Source organism: Eurosta solidaginis, chromosome 4 (assembly GCF_040869045.1).
Source record: "Eurosta solidaginis isolate ZX-2024a chromosome 4, ASM4086904v1, whole genome shotgun sequence".
Lineage (NCBI taxonomy): Eukaryota > Metazoa > Arthropoda > Insecta > Diptera > Tephritidae > Eurosta > Eurosta solidaginis.
Window position 1 is genome coordinate 15,860,005 of NC_090322.1, and position 12,650 is coordinate 15,872,654.

General features: G+C 38.1%; 2 protein-coding genes across 3 annotated transcripts; one reads left to right on the plus strand and one right to left on the minus strand.

Annotated features, from left to right (window-relative positions):
* The first annotated feature begins 1,613 nt into the window (after positions 1-1,613).
* Positions 1,614-2,438, plus strand: LOC137247669 (protein FAM32A-like). Its single transcript, XM_067778640.1, has 2 exons — positions 1,614-2,020; positions 2,075-2,438. The coding sequence occupies exons 1-2, from the start codon at positions 1,790-1,792 to the stop codon at positions 2,195-2,197; spliced, it is 354 nt and encodes a 117-aa protein (XP_067634741.1). The 5' UTR covers positions 1,614-1,789; the 3' UTR covers positions 2,198-2,438.
* Positions 2,239-7,124, minus strand: Cht11 (Chitinase 11). 2 transcript variants are annotated; one of them, XM_067778638.1, is made up of 4 exons: positions 6,833-7,124; positions 5,973-6,779; positions 3,081-3,228; positions 2,239-3,008 (listed from the first exon to the last, which is right to left on the minus strand). In XM_067778638.1, exons 1-4 carry the CDS (start codon positions 6,984-6,986, stop codon positions 2,648-2,650), a joined length of 1,470 nt encoding a protein of 489 aa, XP_067634739.1. In that variant the 5' UTR covers positions 6,987-7,124; the 3' UTR covers positions 2,239-2,647. The 2 variants fall into 2 exon arrangements, with proteins under 2 accessions (XP_067634739.1, XP_067634738.1); XM_067778637.1 differs by having other exon boundaries at positions 5,958-6,779.
* Positions 7,125-12,650: the final 5,526 nt, after the last annotated feature.

Below are 12,650 nucleotides of genomic sequence, written 5' to 3' on the forward strand. Positions count from 1 at the left end.
AAAAGTGAATTCAAAATTTTTGCAATCAAAATCGCAATTTAATTTAGATATGCACTGCGTATTGCATAGATTTTAACACGAGTCGACTATTCAGCAATCAATTGTCTATTATAAGCCGTAATTTGTTCCGTTATAATTTCCAGTATATGGCCTGTTGCCATGTGCAAAAATTGTCCCGTTACGATCCGTTATATGTAAAGCGAGTTGGTTTTATGTGGCCCACGCCATGTTTTAAATTCCAATATTTCAATACGCGATCACTTATAATTTCACTAATTCCTGTTAGGAGTGCACAACCACCATCTGACTCCAGGTCAGTGAAGCATTGCATCTCCCAACTCCGCCGAAAAGCCAGAAGGAAGCACAAAGTCAACGCGTTGCTAACCTAAAAAGAAGTAATTAACAAATTATCTGGTTCACAAATTGAAATTATTTATCTGGCTCAGGATTTTGCCACCGGATGACGGCAAATGTCTAACCAAGCTGTTGTGGTGTTTAATACTCTTTTTCGCTTTGGTAATATACCTTTCTCGTACTTTTATTAGCTAAAGTAGCATTTTTTAACTACCCTACAAGAATACTGACTATCATATGACTATCATCTGATTGTCAGCAATGTCAACCTAACGATCAGCGCCTCATACAAACTTTCTATCACAAACTTAAGGGGACTTGCGCAAATGTGATGTAAACAACTGTGTACGTGTGAGTTTTTGTCTCCTTCTTATACACCAACATGGCCTACTGATTAAGTATATAGCCGTACTGCTCACTCTCATTCCTTTTCCTGGATCAGTGATGACACTGTAACTATCAAAAAGTGTCATAAATGATAGTTTACTGTAGATATCAGGTTTGACTGTTATACTATCATAAATGACCATTGTTATATTCCGCCAAAAATGAAACAATGATTTTTGCTTTTTATTTACTTTATTTCACTACGTTTTTAATTTTGTACGTGATAAAAGCAGACGTGTTTTTTATTTGTTTAAAATAAATAGTTTTATAAGAATTCGAGTTCAGAATGTTCAACTAAAATTCAGAAAATAACAAATCAACAGAAGAGCGCTTTCCTCATGCGGAATCACCACTAACCACTATTATTTTTCGCGAATCAATTTTTTGAGTGCGCCCCATACCTTCCGACAGCTTTTGGTATTTTTTAATATTATTTTCGATTTTTTTCTTTTAGCATGGAGCATTGAAATACTCTCTTTTTCATTTTTTAAACTTATTTTTTATATGCTTTTTGTCGGTTGAAAATGGCGGAATTTAAAAAATAACAAAACAACCGTGATAATCATTTGATTGTCATATGACAGTCAGTAGTGACAACATGATTAAATCGGATAAAGTGTTCTCGCATACATAAAATTCAGTTGAGAATTATGTATCTGTCTCACATGCATAATGGTATCTGCTGTATGTTCTTTTGTTCTGTATCAGTTGTCCGAAGCTTTCCCAGTTTGAGTCCTTTTTCATGATTATAGGCTGTCGTTGGGAACATGCGGACATGCGTGAGCGAACAAAGGAACATACATAAATTTGAGTATCAATGTTTACGTCATCGCAGGATCAGCATTGTCAATTACAAGTGTGAGTGTATTAGTAAAACTATCAGCGTTTCTTGTAGGTTAACTTACTAAATTTTTGTACTTTTCGTGATTTCTTTAGGTACTTTTAAGCTTTTTATTTACCCTATTGTCAACAGGCGAAACACAACAAAACAGAGAAAAACTAATTTAAATAAAAAACTTTTATTAATTTACATTTTTCTATTTTCATCATGTCGGATGCATACGATTTTGTGGCCAAAGGAAAATTAAAACTGAAAAATGATGACAAAGCCAATAAAAAGAAGAAAAGTAAGCATAAACATAAAGAGAAGGACAAGGAACGTGCCAAGGAAGCACTACAAACGAGTGTAAATGAATCCTTGGAGGATAAAGTCACAAGCAGTACAGCACAAAAGTTGACAAAGGCGGAATTGGCTTTTAAGCAGCAGCAGGAAAAGATGGTGAGTGATGTCAAGATTATATACGAAAAAAATTTTATATTTTAAAATTTACAGCGCAACAAACGCATCATGGAACGCGCATCAACAACACATAAGGAGCGTGTCGAAAAATTCAATGAGCATTTGGATACGCTAACAGAGCACTTTGATATACCAAAAGTCTCTTGGACAAAGTAATTGTTGTGTTCACGCATCTGTGTAATAAAAAAAAAATAAAGTATTTAAGATTTAAATCACATGTTATTATATTTATTTGAGAATTAAAATAAATGGGCTCCAGCAAACAATCGTCTTCATAATATATCGTCGTCCTTAATAAGTCTACTTTTATGCATCATATAAGCTTGAATAGCACTTATATATGAAGATACTGTGCAAATGTTTGCTGGGCGCAAATGATGTCTTTTACTACTTAAAACATCTTAAATTTGCTATGTAATTACAACTACTTACAATCATTGAAGTCTTATATGATACTTAAACTGAAATAGGCGTTAGATTATACCAACCCAACGCCCCAAGCGTACATATACATGTATTTGTGTGCTCTTTGGAATTCCATATCACGTTGCATATAACAATGAATCTGCTTAAACTACACAATAAACACATTCAAACGTTAACGCTTCAGCTTTTGCCAAATAAAATTGATCTGACCGTCTCAACAAGCGGAAATCTGGCTTTGTAAGCTCGTGGACAATAGCCTTTAGTATCATCTGTATTCAATGAAAATATCATAGCACCACCCAATTGGTGTGCCTTGACATAGAGCGCTTTACAAGCGATACTTGTTTCATTTTCATATGAAATCCATTCAGTACCACTGCTAAGATATGGAGAACAAGTTGATTGATCATATGTTTGATGTACTACAATATTGTGTGTATTGAACCAACAAAGTTCGGAGTAGGATGTGAAACCTAAATTTCCGCAACGTCCAACACCTTCAGCAGGAGCGTTAATCCCATTATTCAAAGCGCTTACTAAACTGTAAATTAAATCACATGTTATCTTGCTTGGGGACTCTAATTGTATACATTTGCTTTAAAAATAGACTTACGTAAAGGAATGTCCATATGTTGGTAGACCCACAACTAGTTTTTTACGATCCAAACCATTAGCCAACCACCAATTGACGGAATAATTTATATTTAAAGTGCCGAGTATAGAGCGCTCATTCGGGCGTGCATATAGCGGAGCATTGAGTCCTACAAAAAAAAAATAGGTAAAGATAATAGAGCGAATTATTATTTCAATGTTCCAAAGTTCTACTAAAAATCCTGAGAAATATGTAGTTTCTGAATACCATGCTGATGACCTAAGAGGTTGTAACCTCTCTACCGCTGTGGGTAAACTTTGGTCCACCGTAAAGTCCCTATCGAATCCGACTAAGCACAAAGACAAAGTTTCCATCGCCTTTGGCGACAAAGTACTGTCGGACGCGAAAAAATGCGCGAGCGCTTTCTGCCGACAATATATAATGCATCCTACGGTCGAAAAAGATAGACGGAGAGCCAATAGACACGCACATAAACACAAATTCAGAGCGTCACCAATCACCATCACCGCTAAAGAGGTTGAGGACGCCATTGGTCGTGCTAAACCATCCAAAGCAGTGGGCCCAGACGGCATAGCCATGCCGATGCTTAAAAGCCTAGGGAAAGAGGGTTTCAAATATTTAGCGCATGTCTTCAACCTGTCTCTTTCCACCTTTGTCATACCTGAGAAATGGAAAATGGCCAAGGTGGTCCCGCTACTAAAGCCTGGGAAACCAGCTAACATAGGTGAGTCGTATCGTCCGAATCGCTCCTATCGCCAGTGGCAAAAACGCTTGAAGCCATTTTGCTTCCTTATTTCCAAGCAAATTTGCAGCTAGCCCCTCATCAGCATGGCTTCAGAAAACTCCATAGCACTACCACCGCGCTAAATGCCATTAGCACCCAGATAAATTGCGGTTTAAATCAATACCCCCACCATAGAACAGTACTCGTAGCGCTAGACCTATCAAAAGCTTTTGATACGGTCAACCATGTCTCGTTACTGCAAGACCTGGAAGGGTCTACCCTTCCCCCATGTCTTAAAAGGTGGACCGCAAATTATCTGGGTGGTCGGCAGGCATCGGTGCAATTTAGAAACGAAACATCAAAACCAAGGAGAATTAAACAAGGGGTGCCACAGGGTGGTGTCCTATCCCCACTTTTGTTTAATTTCTACATATCTACGCTACCTTCACCACCGGAAGGAGTCACAATCGTTTCCTACGCCGATGACTGCACAATAATGGCCACAGGCCCAGGTCCAAAGATCGATGAGCTATGCAATAAAATAAACGGCTACCTCCCTGATCTCTCCAGTTTTTTCACCTCGCGAAACCTGGCATTATCTCCGACTAAATCTTCCGCGACCTTATTTACAACATGGACGTCCCAAATGTCGACCATTTTGAGCATCCACGTCGATGGCACTACGCTACCGACTGTCCTACACCCCAAAATCTTGGGTGTGACGTTTGATCAGGATCTACATTTTGGTGAGCACGCAGCCGCAATTGTTCCGAGAATTCAGAGCCGTAACAAAATCCTCAAATCCCTCGCTGGCAGTACTTGGGGAAAAGATAAAGAAACGCTCATGACTACATACAAAGCAATTAGCCAGCCGATTACGTGCTACGCGTCACCCATATGGTCGCCAAGCCTAAAAATCACCCACTGGAAGAAACTACAGGCCTGCCAAAATACTGCTCTCAGAATCGCCACGGGCTGTCTTCTTATGTCCCCAGAACACCATCTGCATAATGAGGCGAGAATACTCCCCATCAGGGAGAGAAATGAGATGCTGACCAAACAGTTCCTGTTGAATACCCAGAAACCTGGGCATCCCAACAGACATCTGATTGATGAACCAGCACCGCCTAGGGGCTTAAGGAGTCATCTCCGTAAGCATTTTGAGGAAATGCGGCACCTGAGAACACAGCCGTATGAAGTCAAAAAACACAAGCAGGTCCTTGGTGAACTCCATAAACAGGCGTTGGACCTTTATGTCGGGAATTGCCCGGTGAATCCAGTACTTAACGAAAATTATCCAAAACTCGCGGAAGAGGAACACATACTCCCCAGGGAAACGCGTGTCACTCTTGCTCAACTTCGTTGTGGATACTGTAACAGGTTAAACTCTTACCTATCCAGAATCAACCCCGACATACAAAATGTATGCCCCGCTTACAATGCGTCCCCACATGACACCAACCATCTCTTCAATTGTAATGTGGAACCAACGCCTCTAACACCCCTTTCCTTATGGTCAACCCCTGTTGAAACGGCAAGTTTCCTTGGACTCCCGTTAGAGGATATTGATGACAATTTGTGATCGGTCGCGGCTATTAGGTGGGGCGAGCATTGCTACAACAACAACCATGCTGATGATTGGCAAGACGCAAATTTGCAGTGAAGCAGGGAAGCAGAATGATGCCTCAAAAGATTTGTAAAAGTTACGAGGACGCCGGGTTTTGGGGCTAGCCCTGAACATCCCGTCCGGTGTAACCATTCCTTACACGTGACACACTGACAACACTGTAACCGTCCCAAAAAAAAGATTATTTTCCCGCAAACGAAGCAAAACAATTTCTCTGGGCCAGGATCAGGTATAGGTTCCGGATTGGGTTCGCTACCTTCCCGGAGCAGGAGAATATGGCGCAGTCCCGCTGCAAGGATCTGCTGAGAGGATGACCATTTGTGGGAGGGACGCAACAAATTAAATGGGACTACATTGAAATGACATCCCTTGGTCGGGAAAAAAATTCCAAGTCGCTCCGTTACATAGAACCGGCTACCTTGGGAAGCGAAGGGACCTGTTGTTGTTTTAGTAATGATAAGAGACATTGTCCGAAAATGTTGAGGCCCTCAGAACCACTTAGACTACGAACACACAACACAATTACCTGTAAATGGCGTACCGTGCGAGTAAAAATGGTAGTCATACGTCATCAAGCTCACATAGTCCACATACTCATTTAACATCTGAACATCATAAGCGAATAGCGCAATACCTTCGGGTGCAGCTGCAGCTACTGTCAGCATATAATCGCGCCTCTCGCGTCTATACTCCTGACGTATTTCATATATAAGCTGTGAAAAATGTTGACGCTCTTTATTATAAGCACTGGGGAATTCCCAATCCACATCAATTCCATCTAATTTATACATAGCCAACGTTTGCTTCAACGAATGTACAAAGATTTTACGTGTGGTATGATTTTTTACCATTGCTGGAAAGCCATCGCTATTAGCTCCACCTCCTACCCACAGAAGCATCTTTAATGCTGGATTGATTGTACGCAATACAGTAACGTCTTGCGATAGAATACGACGCATTTTATCGGTTATAATCAATTGTCCATTATTTACACTAACCATACCCACATTAATATGCGTACAAAGTTCAGCATTTACATTTGCCAAACGCAAGTCATCGAATTCATTATTTTCCTCGGGTACTGTGTAATAGCAAACTAAACGCATTTCTGGCGCTGTACTCATTGTGGGTGGCGCATTCTTTACCAATTGTGGTGCACTAGGTTTCATTTTTTGTTGCGTCTGTTGCTGCTGGCCATAATTTAGTACACCATCTTGTGGATAAGCATTATGCTGTAACTTTATACGCGCTGTCTGGTTTTTGGTCAATCGAAAGTCATGTGAAAGTGTGCTCTCATGCACGCTATTGGCATATAGATTGGCACGGCGATACCAGAATTCGGGTACAGCTGTAATGTAAAATGTTTAATTTCCAACATAAATGTAATTATGCTTTACTTACTCTGCACATCGGGTGGATAATATATGTTATCGTATGCAGAATTCCACAAAAGGAATACAAATATTGTTGTAAACATGTAGAGTGCCATAAGAGCTCCGATGCGCCACCAGGATTGGGATTGCGAGGGCTCGGTCATAAGTTCGTAGTCGGCCATTTTCTCACAGTATATGTTGAATTGGTGTCTTTTATTCTAATTTTCTCTCACAAACAATTAAATTAATGAAAAATGAACTATCGTTGTAAATTTCCTCCTAATTTGTCAGCTGTGTGAAAAAGCGAAGCGTAAGACGTACAAGCACATTGTAAATTTTACCAAGTAGCGCAACTAACAGCTGATCCGTGAAAATTCGCACATTCACACGCACAGTTCTCGATTCAGTTTCAAAACAAAACTTTAGATTATTTAATTCAAATTTTAAAGTGAGATAATCCTTACAAATTTATGTATACAGAATATAAGGGGGTTTTTTGTCGTTATTAAAACAATAGTTTTATTTATATTAAAGCCTTTATCATTTTTTTTTTTAACTTTGAAAAATCTCCGAACACCATTCCTTCATTATATGACATTCGACTGCCTAGTCCACTGCCTTCCACTCTATTCGCAACATAACCTCTACTTAAGCTGCCAAACTATATAGTAAACAATGTACAAGCAAGCCGAATTCTGTAGAGGTGGTGTTATCCCAATAGCTGATTGCTTCTTCTTGATAATTTTCCATACAAAGTCTTGTACAACAAAATGTCAGTTAATCGAAATCTATGAAAATTTTCTTTTGACTTGTGTTACGGTCTGCTGCTACGGTCTACGGCTACGATCCACTTTTTCGCGCGAACACACCGAAAGTTACGATAAAAATTATCGAAAAACAAGAAAAAACAGACCGGCCATCACTAGCGAAAATTGCCATGAGTTTCCGGCCAAAGAGGATAAATAAAATAAGAGCCGTCACTCGTTATTTTTTAGGCATTTACTCGATGTAAACTATGAGGTAGTCGCTACTTTTTTTTGGGCGTGATGTTTATAAATGTCTTCTATACATTTTCATGGGGTATTTGTGTTTATTTTTCCGACTGTATTTAATTAATTATTTAATTCTCTTTCCCAAAAACACCTTTGCATAAAGTGACAACACGGCATGGATAAATGGAAGGCAATTCAAAAATGTCCCTCATAAAACAAAAGTAGCGACTACCTCACAGTTTACATCGAGTAAATGCCTAAAAAATAACGAGTGACGGCTCTTATTATATTTATCCTCTTTGTTCCGGCAAGAAAAAAAGGAGGAAGGTTGGTAAATTGCTTGAGCAAAATTTTTGGCGGTCCTGCAATTATACATAAGGGATCATATAACACTTAGGGACACAACTTCAACAGCAAAGGCGTCAAGCTCAGTTAATATACTGCTTCAGTAACTTTATTGCTCACTTCAACTGCGCCTCCCCAACGATACTCAACTAATCACAAAACATCCTCGCCGGCTGTGCGCGTAAACAGGTAAATGCCCAGAAACTAGGAAGGAGTCGATAGCGCAAAGTACCGAAACCGTTCATTCCGACAAATCTCGTTTCTACGCGTCTAATTTTGGGTGGTAATAAACCTTACCCCGGATGTGTTGTGTTGACCCAAGATCCAGTTGAAGTAGGTCGGCGTTCACAGTCACACCTAGTGAGATAAACCCCTTCCTCTACGTTTACGAAGAACACTACCACCTGCGGAAAAGCGTCCGACGACACCTCCGCCTCCAGGGCCAGCAGTACGCTGCCGCGTAATACAACTAACGTCAAAATGGCCAAGTCATCCGGCTCGTAAAGGTCAGCACGAAGTTTTATCGCCACCAGGTTCACTCATTTACCTCGGACCAGAGCGCAACAACCACCAACAGTACCAACACAGCGCGCCATAACCGACAACAGCGACACCTTCACCATCAACAACAACATCACCAGTAACCACGCCGGCAGAGGCCCATGGTACGTAATCTGGCGGCTATGTAAGTACCAGCAAAGTATAACCTTAGATATAAATAGTTAAAAGAAACTTCTAAGCAGTACTTAGAGAGTTTTATACATTCGTCAAATTTTATTATTGAATATTTGAAATTGTTAGCTTTACAACAAAGGGCATACATTTTTTTTATAACATTTTAATAATATATTTTGTTGCTTTAAAATGATTGAAGTTAGCTCTATAAATTTTATTCATAATAATCCGTCTTCATCACGTGAAACGTTTTAGCGATCCATTTTTGGAGCTCAACCATAAATTGTTAGAAAAAAAAAATTTGCGACCACAGCCATTGGTCGATTATGCACGAACTGGCTAGAAGATTTAAACTTTCTTTTCTTATATCATACAAATACAATATATATATATACACATATGAATCACTATTGCTGGCAATATCGTTCGAACAACCAGAAGAAAATAATATACGTGCATATAGTACATAGTGCTATAACAATTTCATCTTTATTGCTTTTATAACAAATTTTCTTAGTACATATTACATATTATTATCATTATACTATGCCATTATACCAAATTGATATTTTGTTACACTCAAAAATACGTTCTACTACAACAACATAATAATTTTGTAAGAAAGCCCCAATTATCGGAATTTGTATCCAAACTTTATAGCCCTAAAAGGTGTTTTGTGAATGAAAAAAAAAGGGTATTCAACCAAATTCTTACTTTGTATCTAGTATATTTACTATACATAAGTACATTTAATTACATATTTTTTTTTCCAAACAAAGCGTTTATAACGCTTATCAAAAAAAAAGGGGGAGACATAAATATATGTATAACTTGAAATATTACGAGCAAAAGTAAGAGAAAAGAAAAGAACCCCCCAACAGAACAAGCTTAGCCAGACTTAAGTATTCATATTAGATTTCGTTTTCGATTTCGGCCCAATAAAGTGTGAACTGTTGGATCATTTTTTTTTCTCTCACTTTATACACTACACACACTTACATACATTTTCATAGTGTAAATAGCTATTCATAGTTCAACATTTTTTTTCTCGTTCTGAATTTGTCTTGGGACGATGCTATAAGCAGCCTTTTTTTGGCTTTGGAGCCTATGCTGTAGCCCTGGTTAAGAAACCTGCACTATCGTATTTTTTTTTGTAGCATACATACGTTAATAGAAATGAGTATTGAATAAAATTTGTAAATAAAATGGGAATTCTGGTGTTCTGGCTCATTTAGAATGCACGTAGGGTTATCAGGTAAGGGGCCACCGAAATACAGGTGCGTCGGTGGCCATGGTTTTTGAGGGTGGGATCAGCACCGGGCGTCGCAACACCACCCCCGGCGCCCCCTATATATATTCGGCCATTTTCCTTTATGCATGTTAATTTTCAGCGTTTTTTTCCATTTTCAGCGTTAGTAACCGGCCATGTCCGGTTCTGTAACATTTTTTTGCGTTAGTTTTTTGAATTTTTAAGTTTTGAATTTAACGGTCTGTCCGTGGCATCCGGTTCGACCGGATGTCGTTTATTTTGTATTGATAAGCGTTTTGAGTCGGTCTCTGCGCTTCTGTCAGGTTTTTTTTTGAATTTGACAGCTTTAACAGGAACAGTAAGGTTGGCAAGGACCCGCCCCAGCCGACAATGACTAGCCACTGTGCACCACCACATCATGCCGACCGCCTTCCTTACTGCTTCCACCGTAAATGCGATTCCATAACACTTGACATTCTTCTGCACGGCGATTTGATTGAATTCGCTTTGCCACCACCTGGTATAGATTCGCCTTGCGTCAGCTGATTGCTTCTTCTTGATAATTTTCCATAAAAGGCCTTGTAGAACAAAATGTCAGTTAATCGAACCTATGAAAATTTTTTTTTTCATTCATCTGCACGGCGAATTGATTGAACACCACCTGGTATAGATTCGCCTTGTGGTATGGATTCGCCTTGGCACCACCTCTACTGAATTCGCCTTGCATACGAAGTAAATAAACGAAATAGCCAAGGCGAATTCAGTAGAGGTGGTGTTATCCCAACAGCTGATTGCTTCTTCTTGATAATTTACCATACAAAGCCTTGTACTTTAATATGTCAGGTAATCGAAATCATTGAAAATTTTCTTTTACTTGAAATTCTTCTGCACGGCGAATTGGTTGAATTCGCATTGCCGCTACCTGGTATGGATTCGCCTTGGAAATAGCGGCAACAAAGTTTTGCACTGTGATCAATTTACAGAAGAAAAACATCATTTGGAGATTTTATCGTAAGCATGACAACCTTATTGGTAATTCTATAAGAAAATATAAAGTGTCAATTAAACTTCCTTAAGGGTCAATTAAATTTCCTTAACACTAACGCCATAATCGTAACCATACCCATATCCAATGTGATCGATTAATAGTGCTATTGTTCCGATTCTTGCCTTGGGGCAAATAAAACCATCCACACATTCTTTGATGATGAAATGTTTTATTTCCTGCACGAATTATTAACTTTAATAACGAATAAATACAATTATGATCTCTACTTACACTTTTGTGTGATATCTCCGAAATGTCAGCCACGAATGCCGGGAAAATATTTTGCAAATTAATGCCTGCCATAACGGACCAATTATTTTAGGACATTGCCATATATAAATTTTACAACTTTTTGCTTAACATTTTCTTTTCAACCAATTGACTGTTAGTGTTACCACATTATACAAAATACATTTATCTAAGAAAAACTACAAATTTTTACTTATTTGATAAGCTGCGCCAACGGGTGCCTTAACCTAAAAATCTTGAAAATTTCGTAAAAAATAAGAATATGCAAAAAATTACAAACATATTCCACAAAAAATTAGTCTCTTAGTCATAACGTATCCAAAACAACGAATAAAATATACAAAAAGTTATTAAATTCACAAACTCAAATATTTTTAGGTTATGGATATGGCAAGAAACCAAAAACCAATTAGTTGGCTATGGTATGGCTATAGCGTTAGCGTTATGGTATGTCACCATTAATCAATTACATTGATTTCCATAAGGTAGGTTCGATCAGCTGTTTTATCTGGTTATGGTTTTATGTTTAAAAGTCACCATTAATTCGCCCTTTAACCTAAAAATCGTGAAAATTTCATAAAAATGAAGAAAACGCAAAAAATCACAAACATATTACACAAAAATAAGTCTCTTAGTATAACGTATCCAAAACAATAAATAAAATCTAAAAAAAGTTATTAAATTCACCAATTCAAATATTTTTAGGTTATGGATATGGCGAGAAACCAAAAACCAATTGTTCGGCTATGGTATGGTTATGGCGTTAGCGTTATGGTATGGCACCATTAATCAATAAAATTGATTTCCATTAAGTTCGATCAGCTGTTTTATCTGGTTATGGTTTTATGGTTAGAAGTCACCATTAATTGGCCCTTAACACTCTTTATACATATGCAAAATAATAAAGAGGTGTATCAAATGACGCTTTTTGGATCCGGGAGCGTGAATCCAGAAAAAAACCGCATACTCGATGTTTTAATTTGCAGCGACAATGGCTCAATTATATGGTTGGTTCATCTCATCAGCTGATTTAATTTTTTCATTTCACTGGCATAGAGATTGTCAAAAGATGGTAAAAGCAAAATGTAACCAACACCAATTATAATTATTTACTGCCGTGGTGGTCAATTTTTATTAAAAAAAATAGTTTCACATCCTTTTAAATTATTATTTAAATAAATGCTTCTTATTTAGCGAATTATGTTCCCACAACACACAGGAACTGTAAAGTTTTATGTTCACTCTCTATTCCAATCGCCTAACACCAACACAAGCATTGTTTACTATA